General features: G+C 41.2%; 2 protein-coding genes across 5 annotated transcripts in view; both read left to right on the top strand.

Moving 5' to 3' along the window:
- The first annotated feature begins 834 nt into the window (after positions 1-834).
- zgc:101100 (uncharacterized protein LOC445169 homolog) lies at positions 835-3573 on the top strand. Its single transcript, XM_053430789.1, has 3 exons — positions 835-1000; positions 2290-2465; positions 3064-3573. The coding sequence occupies exons 1-3, from the start codon at positions 835-837 to the stop codon at positions 3571-3573; spliced, it is 852 nt and encodes a 283-aa protein (XP_053286764.1).
- Positions 3574-4793: 1220 nt separating this feature from the next.
- csnk1g2b (casein kinase 1, gamma 2b) overlaps positions 4794-21385 on the top strand; it is a 34385-nt gene continuing 17793 nt past the window's right edge. For 2 of the 4 annotated variants that reach the window (XM_053430540.1, XM_053430537.1), the window contains exons 1-2: positions 4794-4942; positions 7752-8556. In XM_053430540.1, coding sequence (XP_053286515.1) covers positions 8329-8556 — 228 coding nt within the window. In that variant the 5' untranslated portion in view covers positions 4794-4942; positions 7752-8328. Of the gene's footprint in view, positions 4943-5013; positions 5199-5425; positions 5582-7751; positions 8557-21385 lie in introns of those variants that run through there. The other 2 variants (XM_053430538.1, XM_053430539.1) reach the window with 2 other exon arrangements.

Below are 21385 nucleotides of genomic sequence, written 5' to 3'. Positions count from 1 at the left end.
CTCGGCCTCTGGAGCTCAGGTAACAGCCAAGGACTAAGAAACTGTGATATCAGAAAGGTTTTCATGTGTGAGTGAGGGGCCAGTTCTGTTGGGGCACGTCAAAGGTTGTAATATGCTGTTTTTATGGCTAATGGATGGAAAAGAGCTGTAAAGCTTGGTGTAGGGAGATTTTAAATTAAAACCTTTTATTTTTAATTTGGTATTTCAATCCCCAATTAATTCAACAACTAGCTGCAGGGGTATAAAAAGAGTGAATGACCCAATGCTTTGGTTGGTTTTGTTCTCCTTTTACAATCACATTTCTATATCTAAAAATGTTTTTAAATGATTAATATGAAAGTCAACAAGGTTTCATTTGAGTTTTTATAAACACAGCAAATGCTCATTGGGACCTTAGCTCACTGGGATCAGATTATTTTTACTTTCCAGTGAATTAAATTATATATAAGTAAACTTTACTACTAAGGAATCACAGCTATAATTAATCAGTAGTAGAGTTTTTAAAACCACCAACTTCTTTTGTGTTTTTTTATTTTTATGCCACAATAAGTTTTGTTTGGTCAGTAAAAAAAAACAACTAAATAAGGGATACAAATTGAGGAAATGGTCAATTGTGACCTGATGTTAGTTCCTTTGATCGTTAAATCTCACAGTTATTATTTCTCATCTATCAGTTTTATAAAATGAATAAATCAGAGCATTATGAAGCCATTTAAAAATTATTTGAGGCAAATCCCACAGACTTTTGCTTCGAAAAAAGAAACGAGCCTCTATGTCTCCTTCATATCTCTGGATTTAAAATGGCACCTTTCCCTCTGTTTCTTTAGATTCACCATGAACTCCTTGAATTTCTGCGGGACATCCAGCGGTGGAGTGTTTCCTCTCCACGGCGCCAGCTCCATGTTGTTCGACCTGCACCAGCAGATGGCGGAGCAGTACCACGTCTACTCTGCGGCAGGGCCCGCGGTGCACACCCTGTCTGTGGCGGAGCGGCTGGCAGGTGGGTCCCCGGGCTCCGGCTCATGTGGAATCTAAAAGTTTCACCCACTTCTTTTGTTTTACATAATCTAAGTATCTCTCGAAGTTGGGGGGTTGAGAGTGTTGAGGTCACATGAGTAGTAATGGGGAGATGGGGTGTTAAGCTGCCAGAGGAAGGAACTCAGCTAATTCACCAAAGGTCCAGTCAATCTACTCTGAAATAGTCCATTGTAGGTTAATTACATTTTAAGCTGCCATTTTAACTATTTGATCTTTTACTTTAATATAAATAACTTGTGACAGGCTTTTAAAAATATCATCTTTATTGATAAATGGTCAATTTAACAGTTGAAACTAAATCCACCTCGAACCAACTACAACAGTAAAGTCTAATGTACACATGAATCCCTCCGTCATAATAATCAAATAATCAAATGTGTAATTGTTTAGCACTTACAGATATTTTTCTGACTGAGTATTGATTTTGATACTTAAAAGACTTTTTAAGTGCACGACTTTAACTTATATTATATTCACCATTCAGCACGATATCGCAACTCTGCCTTAGGTGAAGAACACTTTCATACTTTTTCCTCTACTTCATAAAAGGGCTATATAATGGTTGAATAGAACTTTTATAACCTATAATAAAAACTAATAGAAATGTTGACTTGTGGATTCTTGCCTCTGACGTCTTTCATATAACTGTCATTTATGCAACATAACTTGTATTAATAGATAGAATGATGTACATATGTAAAGATTGTGTCAGACAAAAAAAGGAGGATTGAAGTTTATTTTTTATAAAAAAGCTGAAAAGTGCAAATGTGTGAAAACTGAGTGGAGCAAAGTCAAATTTATTCAATGGAGGAGTGTCATGGCAACAGCTGTAAATGTATATATATATATGGACAATAAAAACGGAAACAATTATAATTTTACCAATTAACTTACTATGAAACATGTATCAATCTATAATTTTGATAAAGTAGATTAAATTATCAAAATTTAAGTAAAAATACATTGTTGCCTTTGTAAAGTAAATGATGGAACGGTCACATCAATTTGAAAATGCAGAGAGTTATTAAACTGAACCCACATAATGAATTAACAACACAGGTTTTATTCAGCTTTTAAGTCTCATTTTAGCTTGTTGGGCCTAGCTCTGGTAAGATGTCCTAAAACAAATGCTTTATAACAATTGACCTGACATGTATGCTACTGACTAATTACACAGGTGGCTCCTTGTCAACCTCAGACAATCTGCTGACTCATGGTGTGATGGTAATTTTCCTCTCTCTGTCCCATCAGAGCTGATCCTGGAGGCTCGCTATGGGAACCAGCAGAAGCAGCGTCGCAGCCGCACAGCGTTCACCGTGTCCCAGCTGCAGGCTCTGGAGAAAGCCTTCCAGCAGACACAGTACCCGGACGTGGGCATGAGAGAGAGGCTGGCTGTTTGCGTCAACCTGCCCGAGGCTCGTATTCAGGTGAGAGAGCAAACTCCACCCGGCAGCACCTGACTGATCACCTGACACCAGTACTGCAGCACTGTTTGTTAATGGAGAACATTTAGCTGGAAAGCATGAAGAAGAAATCCCTGCTGCAGTTACCTTCTGATACTGATATAGATTATCAATGAGGTGAAGAAAGTGGTTAATATGAATAATGGCTACTGCATTGTTAAGATGTAATACAATACAGCAAATATATACATATCTACATTGCGCCATTTTGATGAAGCACTTTGCCATTTCTATACTAGAAAATGAGAGGTTCATAATAGACTTAAACTAAACAGAAAACTAAATTATGTATTTTATTGTTTTTTCATTTAAAAAGTTTAAACTTAAATTTCACTTATTTCACTTATTGGTGTGTGTGTGTCTGTGTGTCTTCTTTCTCTGTCAGTCAAATGATTGAATTTATACTTATAGTTAAGTGATCATAAAAATCGGTATAACGATCTTGTTATTTTCTTCTGCCTTCTGTTTTAAAGAATAAATCTCAGTGTAGTAATGAAAAGCTAAATAAATTGAACAATAACATAAACAAACTTACCGTGGCGGTTTCCTCTCTCTCCTCCAGGTGTGGTTCAAGAACCGGAGGGCCAAGTTTCGTAAAGATCAGAAGTGCTCCTCCTTCTCCAGGGACAACAACGGACTGGAGGAGACCCCCCACCGCAGGAAGGTGGGTCAGGAGGAAGTGAGGCCTGATGACAAACAGGAAGTCAACATATCATACACTGACAGCCACAGCCCTCCTCCTCCTCCCGCTCCTCGTCCTCCTCCACGTGTCCGGGATGTTCACCCCCCTCTCACCCATTCAGACTCGGATATCTCACGGTGCCCCCTCCGACTACACTCCCCTCCGCTGTTCCCTTACATGACGGGGGAGCACTACGGCCTCCCACATCACCAGCCGCATGTTGGAGTGCTGTCCTCTGACCTCGCCCTCCCCCCGGTGTTCTGGCCCATCATGCAACAGCACAGCTCGGCCCTGGGGGTGCCCTCATCATCACTAACTAAAAACTGTAGCCTGTCCCTTCAGACTGCTTGTTCCAGAAAAGCTATACCTCACCCTCACCTGGGGCTGTAAGGGATGTGGACTTATACAACCAGATGTTCTCTCTTCTCATGGGACACCTGAAGAAATCCAGTGTGGGAGACAAGATGGAGAAGCCCCTTTCTGCCTTGTTCTTCTAAACCTGATCACAGACAGTGCAGAGAATATGCAGAGAATATGATTTCTTATTTAGACTTTTTTCCTTGAATGTCTGTCTGTGTAAAGCAATGTAAAAGCTACAGTCTACATATTCTCAGACGTGATTTTATCAGCCTAAGTCTAATCTGGGTTCTGCTTTAAACAACATGTACACTTTGGTTGAGGTTGGCCTGTTGTTGTTTATTCCATCACAGACAATAAGCAGTGTCAGCAACACATCTAAAGATATTCCCTGTCTCCTTCAGCGTTATCCAACTGGCTTCAACGCCAAAAGTAATATCGAGAAAAGCCCCTCATTCTAACAAAGCACTGTAAAATACAAATGTGTAATAAAATTATTTGTTGTAGAATTTCCTGTTGTGTTCTTTTACTTTGATTTTGTGAGGATATGTTTCTCCGACTTAGAATACACTCTGGGACATTTTTAAGAGAATATATGGGTGTTTTCTGATTGAATATTGAATAAACCAACAATAAAGTGTCAAACCAGTAAAGTAGTTGAGTATTAGTAGATGGAATGATAACAAAAATACACATTAATATAATAAAAGGTTTACTAAATAAATACATATATAGTATATAAAGTAAGAAAAAGCAATGATGGCAAAACAATGGAACGGGATCAGAAAAAGTTGATGAATGAAAATAGATTGAATTATATAAATAGATAAACAGGATTTTTCAGTGTGAATAGGAGACTATGTCAATATATAGTGTAAATACTTGTATAGGTGAAGTCCTCAGCTGGGAAATTTGACCATAAAACAAATATTGAATGGCAAACCTATATATGAAGCCATGATAATAATCCAACATCATAATTTGTATATTTGATAGAATTATAAATCAGTATTTGGTGTTGAATTGTCTGACTAAAGCAGATACACAACTTGGTCTTACCCAGGTTGTGTGTCTGTGTGTGTGTGTGTGTCTGTCTTCACGCCATCTGAACCTCTCGTGTGTGTGTGGTGGGGGGGGGGGTAAAAAGTTCAGATGTGATCAAACCCATCGATCAGTCTGGCTATGGTCTGGCGCAGATGCTTCGCCCGCCCGATGCTGGGACTGATTCACCAAAACCAGTTGCGTCGGTTTTCCAGCGTAGCGCCAGTGACGCCGAGCACCGCTGCGCTTAAAGAGACAACAGCGAAACCATAGCAAGTTGAGGACGAGAGACGCGAAATGAGGCAGAATCTCCACAAACCCAGAAGCACCATGTCTGCGTGTCGGTAGCGCACGTCTGAAGGTAACACGCTTTGCTAAGGGGGGACAGACACTCGGTTCGTCCGTTGCTGATTTATTACAGACGCCATGTACAGGGGCGCCCTCCTCGGTGTTTCGTGTGCTAGCTTGCTAAGTGGCTAGCTACCGTGCTAAGCGGTAAGAGATCCCCCGGCTGCCGCTGGCGAGCAGTCGCTTGTTCGGGATTAAGGAGTTGCCCGGCGGCGGTCACAGAAACGAACGTAGCCCGGAATCTGAAAAATTACAAGCGACACTTTCAGGTAAAACCAATAAACCATTTATTATAATGTCACTGCGGCTGGGAGCTTTAATAACAACGTCGCCGGGGACGTTGTTATTAAGCATTTACTAACTAAGCACCTAGCATGGGTAATGCCAATCAATGAATAGTTCCTGCTGTGTCCCGACCCACTCCTGTATCGATACTGGTTCAGCAATAGTTATCTTGATGGTGTTGTCAACACACTGGTAAATGTTTCAGTGGCTTTTAATCAGGCGCTGCTGGGGCCGAGGCGACCGCTGTGTTTGGTGGGAAGCTAGCCCGGGTTAGCTGTGTGACATGCCGCCCTAGCTGTAGCAGGAGGAGACACTTCTCCTCTGGATCCATTCTCTGCCTTGCTACGTTTGTTTTAAATCACAAGAGGTGAGTCGGACAGGAAACGAGCGGGGCTGCGATCGAACGACACCAGGCGGACGGAAGCTAGCTAACCAGCGCGAGGATAGCCGGAGAACATTTGGCCTTGTCCGCCGAACCAGCTGCGGTAACGTTACCGCTAGGTTCCCCCCACACGCGTATTGACCGGACCGGCTCGTACGGTTTTCAGTGTCTATTTCTCAACTCGTATCAGAAAAACTAACTTTGTCCCAACCACGGGGAGAAGTCGGGTACTTTGGAATCCACCGATCAGTGACGCCTAATGACAGCTGCCAGCCACTAGCCAGGTAGCTAGCAGCTATCTTTAGCCCAAGATCAGGAAGGCAGCTATTTAGCATCACGTACGAGGAATATCTGGGGATCTGGCCCTGAGAGCTAGTGTTCGATCTCATGTGGAGTCTTTTTTAAAATTTGTTGTTGTGTTTATATTTCCTCGTTGGACCTCGCCTCGCGTCGTGTTGGTGCTAGCTAGCTGGGTTGGAGGATATTTGTAGCAAGGCTGTCGAAACGTACTTTTCAGGAGATATTGTTCATAGAGCTTTTGTTTCTGGGTTCATAAAAGCCACCTTTACACTTCCTGCTTGTATAGATACACACTTGAAGTGTTGTGTGTGTGTTGGCTGATGCGAAAAAAACAAAATACAACTTCCTGAAATGAGTGGTTAGCTTTGCCAACACTGCCAATAAGTTAATAGGGTTTAACATCACTCTGATCTTATTTGGATTCTACTTTCACCTGTTCTCTTCACCAGATCTCAGTTGGTTAGTTGACATTACCATTGTATTTTCAATTCCTTAACTGGAATTGGCTTTAGGTTGGTCTCTTGTGATGTCATGCAGTATTTCCATGGTATGAGGAAGACATGACAGTACAATGATTGACTGCACGCCCGGCTTCTACATGTGCTCTTTTCTTCAGGCGTGCCGAGCCCAGTAGTCAGATTACAGAAGTTTTTTTCTCAGTGGATCTTTGTGGGCTGTATCGTTGTTTATTTGCTCTCACACCCAAAAAAAATGTTGCCTCCTAAAGGAAGTGTTATCTCATCCATTATTTGTGGAATAAACCTGTGACAGATTCAAATCACAACGGCAACAAACCCCTGAAATGATTTAAATAGCATAAAAAAAATATACAGCTGAGCTAGCAGTCGACTAGACTGTATGCAAATCCATCCAATAATATGCTTCCCAATAATGAAAATGTTACGATGAGATGAGGCATTACAGCAGCCATTGATCCATGTAAGTGCCTTTCCATAGGAAAAAGTAGCTGCTCATTGCTAGTGCCTGCATTACCTGCACTCTTCAGCACCACCAGGATCTTAGCTCATGGGAATGGGGGAGTTAGGAGGGGGGCGGGTGGAGAAACATCGCTATGTGATTGTTTTCAGAAAGCTGCACAGAGATGGTCAAATTACACTCATTGCCAATATGATGTTGTTGGCTGTGCCCGGCAAAGCTTTTATAATAGTGTAGTCTGATTTCTTGTCACTTGTTTACCAGAGCACTTTTTGCACCAATAAACATTCAGACAAAAGGGGGAAAATGTGTGTATATGTTTCTAATCCTGCCATTCTGTTTATTTGGGGATTTACACCCCTGAAGAACAAGCCTGAAACTTACCCCAGAATCTCACAATATTATGTGCATACGTCTCATATTAAAACCCAACTTTATGATCTACAAAATCTCCCTCAAAAATAGCTTTAATTGCAAAAAGAGATAATATTTTTCCCATGTCTGAGGTTCCACTGTTAAATATAATGCTCCTATTGATTGCTTTATTGAATTTGTCTGGAGCAAGATCTCATTTCAGCTTTAGTAAGAAACGGCCACAGTCGACATAATTTGATCTTCGAGTAAAAAATAATTCTAAGAGTTTTAATCTCCTAATGACCATACAATGTTATTGGCACAAAAAGGATAGATTTGCCTTTTTAATACATTTTGATTCCAATTTATTGCTTCACAGAAAATGTAGTGGAGTGGCAATCTTGATTGCAGTTAGTAAGCACAACATTTTCTGATTTTCAATAGGCCGCAAGATATTATGGTCTGCCATGCTTAAGTGTTACAAATGATCCACATGCTACTAAACTACATGACAACCAGCATCATAACATACGGTTTGATTTCTGTCTGTTTTTTACTTTTGCAGATATCCAGTACATCAAATCCATCTGTGGCCCGTCTCTCTCATCGCTGTGCTCTCTCAACTTTGGGTTTCCTCGTCTTTTGTGGCCCTGCAACATGGAGTCTAACCACGGTGTCACCAAAGGCTGACCAGAAGGAATGAGGCACTCCAGGACATGTTTCCAAATCGCCTTGTGGATGCAGTAGCTGGAGTTTGGAGTGCTTTTTTATGACTAGCATTGTATGTGCATCTGTGGGCACAGCATAGCATAACCTGCCTATTCCGCAGGCAGGGAAATGCTACTCTGAGACTGGTGCTGGAGACAAGCAAAAGGAAGGAGCCCCTCCAGAAAACGAGGAACACAAAGACAAAAGGGAACCCTCAGCAAAAGAGGCGTCTTCATCGACACACTTCAGCTGTAGTTGGGCTTGTTTTCTCAATGGTCTTGTGAACCATTGCACATTTTAGCAGCAAACACCTTTCCTCTGTCCTGATTTATCTTCCTCCCTCTCTCTGAAGCCTTCTCAGTCACTGTTATTGGGATTTCTCTGGTTTGCATGGCTGGAGAATAACCGTGGAGAGGCCAGGGTATCACAAGCTTATGGATATTGACAAGAGAGGGGGCAAGGGAGAGACAGAGGAAGGGAAAAAGATGTCTAAGACAGCAGGCAGCAGGACTGGACATGGGGGCCGGAGTTCTGGGACCAATTCTGGAGTTCTTATGGTTGGTCCAAACTTCCGTGTGGGCAAAAAAATTGGCTGTGGGAACTTTGGCGAGCTGCGGCTGGGAAAAAATCTCTATACTAATGAATATGTGGCCATCAAATTGGTAAGTGAATCCTCAGGGATGTTTTATGAACCCAGATTTCCATGTATTCAACATAACTATAATGGCATTTATTAAGTCATGATAAATGTTTATTTTAATGTGCACTAGAGTCTCTTAGACTCTTTGACCTAAGTCTGACAGACACAGGAAGTACATTTTCCCACAGCTCTGTCTCATGCACTGTTAATGAGTCAACCATGTTCCTCTTTTGCTTATGAAAGAGATGGAAGAAGAGTTCGCTCAGATTAGCCTGAATCTTGATTATTTTCTTGGGCAGTGTTTTTGCATAGAAATTCATACATTTCAAAGTAACAGCAGAATTTTTTTGTTCCTTAAATTGGATCTAAATAAGTCTACTAATAGTTCCAGGTTGTGCTCTGAGCAAAAATAGTTGCCTGTGAAACAAATGTCTTTGTAAAAACAGAATTTTCTATTCCCTGTTTTCTCTCGTCGATAGAGACGATATCAAAACATGTGGAATCTCTTCCTCTGATAAGCTCTCACCAGACCCTAAGAGCAATCAATAATTTACTATGTCTTTATGTTTTGTCTCAGCATGAAACCTTTCTTTCCACAGCGTCTGGTTTAGTAGCATTGAGTCTGAAAACCACATGAAATGTTGAGGCCAGTTTGTTTATCCATTGTGAGGCAGCAGACGATGGCTCAACCATTTCCTCTTTACACAAACATTTCTCCACATATATTTTTTCCTTTACTATAAATGTGTTGCTACTCGTAACACTTTAATCACTGGTAGGTATACCCCCCGCTGGTAATGACTCAATCTAAGCAAGGCCTAACTCTGACTCGGCCCTTGTGAAACTAATGGAAGCAAGGCGTCATCTGCACCACAGCTCCACTGGTCTGTGTATGATTATCCTTACATTTGTATCTCTCAGGGAGGTCATTATCTCCCAATGGGCATCCATTGAAGGCCCTGCTAACCGCATAGAAGGCAGAGGTTAGCAAACAGCTGTAATTGCAGTTCTCCTCTTTTCAAAATCTTTAGTTGTGCTTGCTGCCTCTCCCCCTTCGCCTGTGAACCCTCCCATCTGTTTGGGTATTTTTATCGCCCTGGTGTCCAGCTATATCTGGATCTGGCATTAGGGCCATAACCCAGTTCCATAGATGTTGTGGCCCACTGGTCCCAGCATTTATCTGAATGCGCAGGGCGAGAGGAGGAAGTGTGCTACTGGTGTAAACAAGCTTAACAAGGCCTTGCTAATAGCAGGGCCTGAGTGAGAGGAAACTGGTTTATTTAGGATTTCATTTTGTAACTAATCTCTGATGGAGATGTTTCTTTGTTGCTTTTGGAGGTTAAATGATGACGCAAGTTTGTTCCTTTTTAACACTCACAACGATTATCTCTTTTCAATGAACCAGACACATTTCACTTTCATTGTTTAAGTGGTGTAAAATACTGGTGTTTCTGAGCCTCACGTGGAAAAGGCTTCTCCCCTGTCAGCTCTCAGGCTAACCCAGATTTTAGCACAGTTGTCTGTCCACATGTTTCTGTCCCTGGTCTTGCACTTCCCTGGTGTAACTCTGTGAATATGACTGTCTAGCAGGGCATCTGATTTGTCAGGGGCTGTTATTGAGCTCTTGCTTATTGACTAAAACAAATCACAGCTCTGTCATCTGTGACTGACATGCTTGAGATGAGTTGTGACTTCTCGTTGTCTGTCAGTCATTTCACTTGTTCAAAATGTTCAGATGTATAGGACCTAAATTAATAGTCAGTAATATGAGGTGCCAGGGAAATACCATACGATGGTGTTTATTTATTATAGTGCATTGCCTTTAAGAATTTTATAAATCATTCAATATTTAATCCTTATTTAATTTCTGATTATCGATATCAATAAACCCTATTTGATGCCTGGTCGCTCAGAAACTACCGGACTGAGAATTCAGAAGGACACTTAACTGGAGAATCAATCATTTTACCGAATTACTTGACTTTAAACATAAAATGCAAAAGACATTTAGTCATTGCATCAACAAAATAGCACACAGTTAAAACCTTAAGATGTCTAGCTTTCAATTATTTAAAAAAGTTAAAAGTGACAAATGCATTTTAGAAACTGGAAAATAAGAAGGTTTTTCTTTTAGGATTGAATTGATGTCTTCTTATGAAGCAAGAATACCCAAATTCTGGCAGTTCTGCCATTAGATGATACTTTTGATTTCACCGGTTGTAACTTGGGTCTGTTTTTGTAACTTGTTTATGTGTGGCATATTACTCACTAAATTGATTTGTTGAGCAAGAAAAATAACGGGCAGATAAATTAATGATAAAAACACAACTATTAGTAGCTGTACTTGCAGACTAGACTCTTTTAAATAGTCCCCTCGTCATTAAAATCAAAAAGGGGCACAATAAAACTCATTACTTTGTGACTGGTGGATTACCAGATGGTTCTGGGCTTTACCAATGAGTTGATAAAGCGGCAGTATACTAAATATTGAACTTAATTCGGCCCTAGTTGCTTAAATTATCTGTAATGAATCTTGGATTTTTGACTACCACGGCATAAGTGTTGGTGCGTTATGTGGTGAGTGTCTTGTGTACCGACTTGATCAGTTGGAAATTTGGGTGGAGCCTGTCTGCACCTGGGATAAAGGTGAGTCCCAGTGTCACCCTGCTGTACCGCGTGATCGCAGAGAGAGAGAGAGCTGTGTGGCAGCCCAGTGCTCGGGGTCCTCTGGCAGTGGTCGTGAACTGCTGTGAATGTTGCTGCAGAAAGCAAGAGAGAAGTGGGAAACTGAAAGGTGGTCTTTGTTCGTAGGCCTTGTCGACACACAGTGGTTCAGTCTTTGGTTCAGCTGGGCGCTTTCTCACACTGACAAACGCCTGTGTGATGGAGGCAGGACCGTGCAGCCACTGCTGTAAGTACACTGCAGGCTTTACTCCCAAGGGGAGACCCCGGTGCCTTAAAGAAACAGCAGCATAGAGTGTGCGCCTGCTATCGAGGCTCACTGTAGAAAGTCACACCCCCCACCTCCATCAATACATTCCCTGCAATGCTGATATAAATGTCCACTGAAAAAAGGAGACTTTAATTACATTTTTTGCATATTTCTGATATACTTTACATCATTTTATTTTAGTGCTCTGTTTCTCTTACTATATGATATTATCTTAATGTTTTTGTTTTATCAAGGTCATCGCCAGCTCCTAACTGCAATATTATTCAGATTGCAAGTCACATGCACACTCCCATTGTTCCTGACATTTCTACAGCTCGACCCAGAGTTACAAACTTTATAGCTTGTATTACATTATAGCCCCTCTTAGTGTCGTTGATCATTCACTGACATGTTAGAGGAGCCTATGAGATGCACCGTCTGTGAAGCTGATATTATCAGCTGCAAGTAATAAACCAGTTGGAGGCTCCTCTTTGTTGTAAAGGCTATCTTTGACTGTGACAAGTGACCATTATATTTTTCCCGCAAGGGAGCAGAGCAATAAGTGAGCGTTATAGTGTCGAGACTTATTGTACAACATGGTGCCTCCCTATAGCTCACACAGAGGGAGCTGCTATAGGAGTGTCCATCCATGGAGATGTACACAGTGACCACAGACTAATTGTACATTATGTGCCAGACGTGTAGATTCAGAACAGGGACTTATCCTATATTGACAGTGTGTTCACAGCAGGGATAGATATCTAATTTAGAAAATACCATTGTCCTTTGCAACCCAAATATTCATTGGTTGCCTAGGCGTGTTCGATTTAGCCTGCAACCGTGATTGCTCCGTCTGAAATGTGTTGTGTCAGAGGCGAACTTAATCTGCCGAGGCTAATTTGGGTTAATTACACAAGTTGGACCATCTACTAAATTTAAGTCTGGGTTGTTGTCAGACTTATAAATCTGTTCTGCTGATGTCTGTACCTTTCATACCCGAGGATAAGGAAATGGCGTTCTTCTTCAACAGAGCGAGAAGAACACTACTGAATATTTGGTTTCATAGCATGTTTGTTAGATTGCCAGAAACTCCTTTCTTAATGAATGCTAATATTGCTCCATTTCTCGGGGATAGCATGTTTATTAACATGTTAGTCATATCAATTAGAGGCAAGATGTAAAATGTGTTTTCAGAGATCATTATGCAATCTTTACACTGATGGATGATCTGAATTGTAAATCGCTGCCTTCAAATTGCCGGCTTCCCCGAATCGGAGGAGTAACGTGTATCACAACAACGGCAGCGTCTGTGCCACCACCCTGACTCTGTCACTGTGTACATGTTTATACCCTTTACATTCATGAAGGTTAACATTCGTGCCTTGAACAGGCTGTTGTTTAGATTGTTGTGGAGTTCTGCTCCCAGGTGTAAAAACAATAAAGTGGGCTCTAAGTTAATATAATATATTTAGATTCCGACAGAATACCAATATCATGTATTTGCCACTTTATGTAAGGTGATGGGTTGAATTGCCTCTGGCAGTCTTCTTATTTTCCTCCACCTGAGTCACTGATGTGGAGGTGTTAATGTAAGAGAGATCAGATGAGTGAAGCCACACAGCGCCGGTCAGTCGTGATGCTCAGAAGGAAATCTGAGGTGTATCAAACTCTCCTGTCGGCCTCCCACTGTAGCTTGATGAGCATCTCTTGTTGCAGTCTTTACTCAGCAGGTTACACCAGCTTGCCACAATGCAGTTGCCGAAGGACTGTGCAGCCACAAGAGCTCCATCAGCATGTTTGGTGAGAGTTGAAGTGACATTTTGATGATATTTAGTTCTTCACTGTTGTGTTGAGTTCTCCAGAGAGCACAGTGGCCACACAGAATGAATAGATCCTTCCATATCAACAGCAGGGTTTTACCTGGTGGGCCACAATCAACTTTTCAAGTGACTCGTAGGGAGCGGGATAAAACTTGCAGAGTTTACATTTGCTGGAATACTGTTGTAGGTATGACTGGATACTAGCATGACTCGGATACATTAAAGCAGACAAGTCTTTATTCAATCCACTTGATGGTGTAAGTACTGCAGCCAAGGCCAGCACGACTGCAGTAAAGTGTCAGGCTCCTAAAGAGATGGAAAATACACCGTCGATGTGGAAAGGTTAATGGAAGAGACACGATGTTCTCTGCCATTTGTGCAACGGCAGGTAGAACAAATGGTTTTACCAAAAGGTCGGTCACTTTATAATCCTCTAGACTTGCAGAATATGGTCATTGCGGTGACCGCGCACCAGCTGTTCATCTACAGTTAAGTGTCATGACACGGCACTCTGGGAAGATGATCAAGTTAAAAAGACACTTATCTCATAGCTGAAAGTTATTTAAATTTAGGCAGATATGTTTTTTTTTTTTAAACATGTCAAGTAGTTTTTCTTATCGCCTCAATTCTGCAATATTAACGGCACTGAAAGAAGTCCAGTCTAAACGGGTCCACCTATGGAAATCTGCTGAGTCAGTTGTATATCCAGGAGGTTACTGAATGAGGACCAGGAGCTACCGGGCTCATGTACAAATATAGGTTCACATGTATTATTTGCCAAAAACCAAGTTTAAGTGTATTTGAGTGGTATTATATAAATCTACTGCAGCATACAATTAACAAGGTGGTGCAGGTTTACTGGCAAAATAATAAATACTTAATTGAAAGGCTAAATCCACCGTCATGCATCTGCAGGTAATGGGCGTAATATTTACTGAACAGAGATGTCCGGTTGTAAAATTTGTCACGGAGGTTGTTTGTTCTGTCGACTTTAATATTCCGGAGCAGATTCAGGTCCCAACACGTGTGGATGGATTTGAGAATTTGCTATTTCCAATCAGTTATGTTACTTCTCTTTTCACATTTAGCTTTTTAAAACCCTGACACCATTAAGAGGATGAGACATTGATCAGAAACACTGGGTTCTGCCCCTTGGCGGGCTTCTGGAAAACAGCCAATCAGAAGAAAGTGGGTTTTTAGGGAGTGGGTCCTAAAAGAGCCCACAGCTAATATTGCCTGTTTCAGTTAGAGGCTTAACTGAGGGGTTGTGTAACAGGCAGCTTATTTATATTTTTTAAACTGCGAATCACAAAAAGCTACTTCAGCAGAGTCCCAGATTAAAAAGAAAGAGTTGTGGTTTTTGGGTTTCAGTAATAATGAACCTTTTCTCACATTTTCTGATGAGGGTGTCTGCCGTGTATTTACAATAAACTACACTTCACTTAACTTTCTTTATAGCATCAAAATTGAAGAGGTGAACTGGAGCCAAAATAACCAAACCAGAATCAGATGACGGTAATTTAAAAAGGGCTGAAGCTAAATTGACCTCAGGTCTATTTTGAGTTTGCTGAGGAAGACAAAACGTCCAGGTTTCAGAATTTAAGAGTCGGAATTAAAGCAGCTTTGTAGCATGTGAGAAATGAAATGATGCTGCTGGATGACCTAAGCCTGACAGGACATAACGTCAGGACAGATGGAACTTGATAATGACAAATCACTTGAAATAAAACCAGTTACCTTTATCAAAGCAGACATTTAGCTGTGTGTGTAATTAATGTTATTAATGAGGGGTTGCAGGAACCTCACTATTTTGTGCTGAGCGCCACGGACAGAAGTAATTCAGCTTTCATTTCAGGGTGTAACAGCCACATCAGACGAATGGTAGAACATCTAACCCCTAATACACATTATTTATATTTTTGCCTTTTAATGGATCAATAGACTCATATGGTTGAAAATTGTCTGCTTTGCCTGTTCTCAGCCAATTTTTCATTCCGTTTCTCTTCGAGTTATTTTGCTTCCAAACATTGTTCCTCTTATTTTGTTGTGACACTCTTGATGCTGACAACTAGCACTTAAACAAGATTGTTAAATATAAAACCTAATATATGACATTTAACAATGGATAGTACTTGCTGTTCTACTGTTTAGCGTCTGTACTGTGTCATTACTGTCAGGACCCCACAGAACAGTTTATATTGGGCATCGGCTCACAGTTCAACAAACAAGTGAGTACTCAGAACAATACTTTGTATTTACGCTCCACCTCGCTCCTGTATTAGATGACAAAGGAGACGTGCGTCTCGTGTTTATGGAACTTCGCATGACTCTGTTTGTCACTGGCATCATTGTGCTGGTGTGTTTGTCATCTGACTATAGCAACTGAGCTCAGCACATTTGTCATTTCTCAGCCAGACAAACTTTCACAGATTTGTAAAAACCTGTGAATTTGACTGTTGCCTTCAAGACGGCTACTATAGTTTTTGTATTGTTTTCATAAAGTAAATAGGTAAAACATTCTACACTGATACATTACATTGTCAGAGGCCTTTTCAAGTTCCATAGTCAATATTTTGTTATTATTATTTACAGCAGAATGAGAAGAAATTCAGTTTTTATTTACCGTGCATTACAGCTTTTAGTTCCTCTCCAGTTCTGACGATGATGCCACAATCGAACCTTTGTGGTGGCCTCTTGTCTGTCGCCATTTTTCAGACATGAACTCTGAGTCAGACGCGTTCACAGCAACAGGAAAATGTCCGTAACATTCAGGCGAGGGATGGGGTCTGGGTCGGTCAAGCAGGAGGTGGGACATGATGTGTAAATTCCACAGTGGAAATCATATTTTGTTTTTTGTTCACCAAATTGTCTTGAACCGTGACGTCTTTCCAAGTGGACGTAATCTTCAGCGTTTCGCGTTTTTTAATCCTGAGAATCGTTATTTTGATTGAATTTTTTTTTCCCCCATTGCGTGTTAGAAACGTCCTCAGCACGCCCACTCGCTCCCTGTTAATTGTCTGGACGTTTTTCTGCTGTATCCTCTCGTGGGCTCACTCAAACATTTTACAGATACTTTTCCAGGGGGCTGACTGGAAACTCTTTTGAGAATAACTAGAGTAACTGTCTCGGACAGTTGAGTTTTTCAAATACAACCCAAAGGTCAAAGGTCATCATTCTCCCACTCTGGTCTGTACAAAAGTGACCGCAGAACCTACAACCGATGTCTTCTTCTGTCTAATTCTAGCAGTGACTGATCACAGTAGGTTTTCAGAGGCAGCTGACGGGCTCATCTGCGTTCGTTGAATCTGAGCTGAAACTGGAGAGGTGCTGGACTCAGGCCAGCTGTTGCTCTCGGACAACGCTCCCTCCTTAACACCATCTCCAATCCTTACACACCGCTGATCATAAAGACGGCTTTGATGGAGAAACGCGCGCACAAGGAGCTCCACCCGTCTCCATTTGTTTCAATGTCACAGTACACGTCATTAATGCCTAATAGAGATGCGCTGTGTTGACATTTAGGTTTGTTCTGTCTCAGATGAGATGAGTCACATTGCCGGTGTCATTTTGTGAAATGGTTTACTGGGAGCCAGGCAAAGGTCAGGGTCTATTCTGGTCCTTGGGCGTAATGCTGGATCTGTTGCCTTGGACATGTCACACATGCACACACATGCACACGCTGAATATCACACTTACTTTAACTAAACGACACAAATCATGAGTGTAGTAAAATATTATAATGAAATTCAATTTTAATTTGGCTTGCTACAATTTCATGACCGCTTCTCCCCATACAACACTTATGACTCTACACACACACACACACACACTAACACACTCACCCATCCCAATGACTGCGTCGCTTGTGTGTAAAAACAGAGCAGAGGAGATCAGAACTTCTCTCTTTCATGTGCTCTCCCACTGAGAGCTCATAGTCAAGATTGTTATTCATACTAATAACTAATACTTGTCATGTCGCACTTTGATCTACATAGTTGCTGCATCATGACAGAAAGAAAAAGGCACTGCATTGATTTGTTTCATTATATTATTAAGGTTATATCAGGAAGTCATTTTAGTACTGGGATATTTCTACACCCCTATTAAAAAGCAATCTTTTCACTGATATTGAGTCTAATCCAATATTTGCTGTTATGTTGATTTAATTAAGTATCTTGACACTGAAATGACAATTTTAGTCATCGAAAGCTGACACATCAGTCTTCATCACATTACATACTAGACTTGATATTTCAGGTTGTAGGTGAAAATAGCTGAAAAACTGATCAGCAATATCACCTTGTTGAAATGTCTTTTTGTTTTTCATTTTGAATTCAAAGTCAAGGTTTTGACCAGACATTCAATTTGGGCTGTGACTGTGGTCGAGTGTATTTTAATTTCCACAGTCAAACGATGACATCTTATCATTTATATTTTCCCATTTTGTTTCGTGGTCATTTTCCTCGTCCAGTCACCAAGGTCAGTTCTGATCTTTCTCAGCTGCGTTGGGGCAGAGATCAGATTTAGATGAGATGACATCATATGCAGGGCTGGTTAATCCCACGAAGAGGACTTTATGTGGTGCCGATGGCTCGCTCCATCCCCGCAAGTCTAGGGAGGCTGCCACAGGTTGAAATACACAAACCACCTAATCCACGATGACATAATCACATATTTGTACAAGCTTCAAGTGTTTAACTCTAAGCAGGGCCCTTGAAATGGCATGTAATGTTTCATCTCACACCACCACCAGCGACAGGATTTGATCTTGCTGGAGCAGTATTTGCTGGTTGTGCTTTCATCAACAAATCTTTAAGCCTTTTAGCTGTGAGCAGCAGATAGTTAAGTCTGTTATCACTGTTTCTCTGTCCCTCTTGTCCATCGTCCCCGCGGTGTTTGTCATGATTTGATCGAGGAGTCGGACAATACTGGCGCAAACAGAAGTTGTCGGATCTGTTTGCACTTTGTGCAGTGGGAACGAAGGCTCGATGTTTTTGGTTGAGGTGTTTCATGTTTATCACCATTTTAGTTTTTCAAGTTCAACCTTTCATTTTACCAGAGGCTGCTTTACGTTTGGCAAAAAAAAAAAAAACAATAGTAGAAATGCCCGGGATGATGAAACTAGTGGTTGAAACCCTTTTGTAACTTGAACTTCTCAGATCTGTTGTCAAACAAAGTTAACAGACTTCATGACAAACATAAACTGGAATCACAGACATGGCTCATTCTATTCAGCTCAGTACATGAATACATAACTGTTGTATAATGCTACAGAGCACATCACAATACACAAATTAAGATTCGCTGGTGTAATGGCAGTACCTGATATAGGTTTATTAAATATTTCTAAACTGAATAAACTAGAGCGAAACTCAACCAATCCACTGTAACACAGAATTGTTGTGGCCTTGACTTTATTAGCTCTCGTGGAGCTGTAACTAAAATTACGATTCCCACTCGGCACACCTCTTTTTGGTTTCACCGCTGCACAAGGACAGTTTCGTTTCAGACCCATTGATCATCAAGATTAAACAGAGACAGCTGCAGTGTGGAACAGCTGAGGTGGAGAGGTTCCTGTGGCAGCAGGTCAGACAGGAGAGGGCCCTTCTAGCAGTAGGGTCAGCTGTCCTGGACACAGGTCTGCACACTTTGCAAAAAAAGCTGTTCTCTGCATGACACCACACAGGGGAAACCACAACGTCCCCTCCACTTCTTTTATTTCTGAAAAACAAGATGATATCCTGAAACATGACTCCTGATGCCGAGGGCCAGGTAATGGTAGCAATGTAGAAAAAGCTGTTTCACTTCATTTTCATCTGTAAAATGTTGGTGTGCTGTCTTCATGAACAGGTTGTAATGATTTGTAGATATAAAGGAGGTGAAAGGTGGAGTTTATTTGGTAGAAAAAGTATAAATATACTTTAAATGCTATTCCCTTGCAGTATATTGCTTCTGCACGAGCAGCCTATGCCAGGGACGGCCCACTCATTCTAAGCATGTCAGCCCAGAGAGTAGATCACCAAGTATCTGATGAGAAGTAGCTGAGAAAAATCCTTGTCATATACAAAGATGTTACATCAGACATTTGCAGCTCGGCCCTGGTCGTTTACACAGCCATAGCTCAGTCCATCTGCTGGGAAAAGAGATGTCTCTAAGTACGTAAAGCTGCCATAAGCCTCTGTTTCCTATTGTAAGCTGTTTTTTAAAGGGTCCTGCGGGTTGTGCCATCTGCTTTGACTCATTATTTATATATTTTATATTTTCTTCCCCTCTCCTCCCTGACATGGCCTGACTTGTGAGAGACGTGCTCACGGTCCGTGTTCAAGTGGGAGATGCATGACACCACAGTAGATTCCCACTCCTCCTCTCAGACTCGTCACGTGTCCTCCTCCCACCGGCTTCCACTCCTCTTTGCCGCCTCCTCTCTTCCACTCAGTTGCTGCCTCCTCACATACTCCCTCCTTACTCCTCTGGCAGGCGTCCTCGTTGGCATCTTATTGGAGCGTGACGCTGAAATGATTTTTTCCATAGATTGAAGAAAAACATGTTTGTACTTTGAGTGTGAGATCATCATATATTTTTTTTTTGTGGGGATGTTTTGAAGTCGCTTTAATTCTCTCCATTTTCCACATTGCATCATCATAATCCAGTCATTTTATTATGTGGCTGCTTTTTCGTCGTTTGGTATACAAACAAAATCACAAGTCACAATATATAGTTCCTGCAGTGTTTGATAGAACATCAGCATTATTCATAAGAAAAAACGTAAACATATCCAACCAGGAGCTTATATTTTCAGCCGTGTTTGTCTGTTTGTCACTTAGCAAGACTACAAGAACACTCTAGAACCGATTTCCTTGAACCTTTATTGGAGGGGTGGGGCATGACACAAGGAGGAACCCATTTAATTTGGAGTGGATCCTGTTAAACTGGCAGACCCAGGAATCTTTCCTCTTTCTTTAAAGCTGCATTTGATTGTGCGTTAGCTTCAGTCAAGGAATAGCTTCTCCATGCAACCTTTTAGTTTTACTATGTTTAAGTGATCTTCTGATTACGATTTTCCGACTCTGATACCTGGTCTTTGGATATCGGCAGATGCCATGTACCAATCCAATACCAGTGTATTAAACGAAACGTCAACTTGAATAACATGAACTATGACAGTTTTATGCTACTAACCCTATAAGGAAGTGAATATTGCTGTCATTAGATTAGAAAGTCGCCAATTTATCCCACAGATGCCTGACCCGGTCATTCTGTCAGTATCTGAGGCATTTCCAATACTGGTATTGGAACATCTGTACTGGGATTTAAAGTCTTGACTCTGTTTTAGAAACATTTCCTTGGATAGTCTGCCACTGATGTCACGTTCCGATGTTTTTATTGTCTGCTGTGTTGTGGTGTTGGCATTGCAGATTAGCAGTAGATTAATACATCACAGCAAAGTATAAGAGCACTGCGTTGTGGCCAGACTCCTGAGTCCATCATACAGTCAGAACATGGTAGATGGTTATGTAAGACTGAAAATCACCGGCCGGTGGGAAAATTAAGAGATGCTGAGACTCTTAGTTCTTTCTTTATTGGATCAATAATTCTTAAGACTCAGTTGGCTGTTATTGTTTCGTAGAAGGCAGACAGGATGAAATGAGGATTGTCTGCAGATTAAAATCCAGATCTGTGTGAGTGATATTTTGTCACAGAGATGCAGTAACGCAAAGTTGGTAAATAATTTTGTTTACCTACTCTGCTAAACCATGTTCTGATCTAAAACCACAGAAAACACTATCAGACTGAGAACGGTCATCGTAAAAGGATGGAAAGTCCCTCACTGTGTTGAACATGGCTCATACTGTGTGTGTTCACTCCTACACACTCACAGGGCACCAGCACTGAAAGCAATCCTGATTTGATAAAGGCCTAATGGAGTGAATGTGGGAGCTTAACAGCCTTTCGGCTATCAGTTTATGTAATTTAAAACAGAAGTGCTTTGGAATTAGATGCACATGGGAAACAGCTTTTAAGATTAAATCTTACTTCAAGCACCTCTGGAGAAGTTGGTATGCTAAATTAAGTTTGAGGCATTTTTGTATGTATAGCGG

This window comes from Pleuronectes platessa, chromosome 9, assembly GCF_947347685.1.
Source record: "Pleuronectes platessa chromosome 9, fPlePla1.1, whole genome shotgun sequence".
Taxonomy (NCBI): Eukaryota; Metazoa; Chordata; class Actinopteri; order Pleuronectiformes; family Pleuronectidae; genus Pleuronectes; species Pleuronectes platessa.
This window is presented reverse-complemented; position numbering and strand designations above follow the sequence as displayed.

Coding starts and splice junctions, on each gene's coding strand:
- zgc:101100 (XM_053430789.1), top strand. CDS start 835: ATGAACTCCTTGAATTTCTGCGGGACATCCAGCGGTGGAGTGTTTCCT. Junction 1,001..2,289: donor TGTGGCGGAGCGGCTGGCAG/GTGGGTCCCCGG, acceptor CTGTCCCATCAG/AGCTGATCCTGGAGGCTCGC. Junction 2,466..3,063: donor TGCCCGAGGCTCGTATTCAG/GTGAGAGAGCAA, acceptor TCTCTCCTCCAG/GTGTGGTTCAAGAACCGGAG.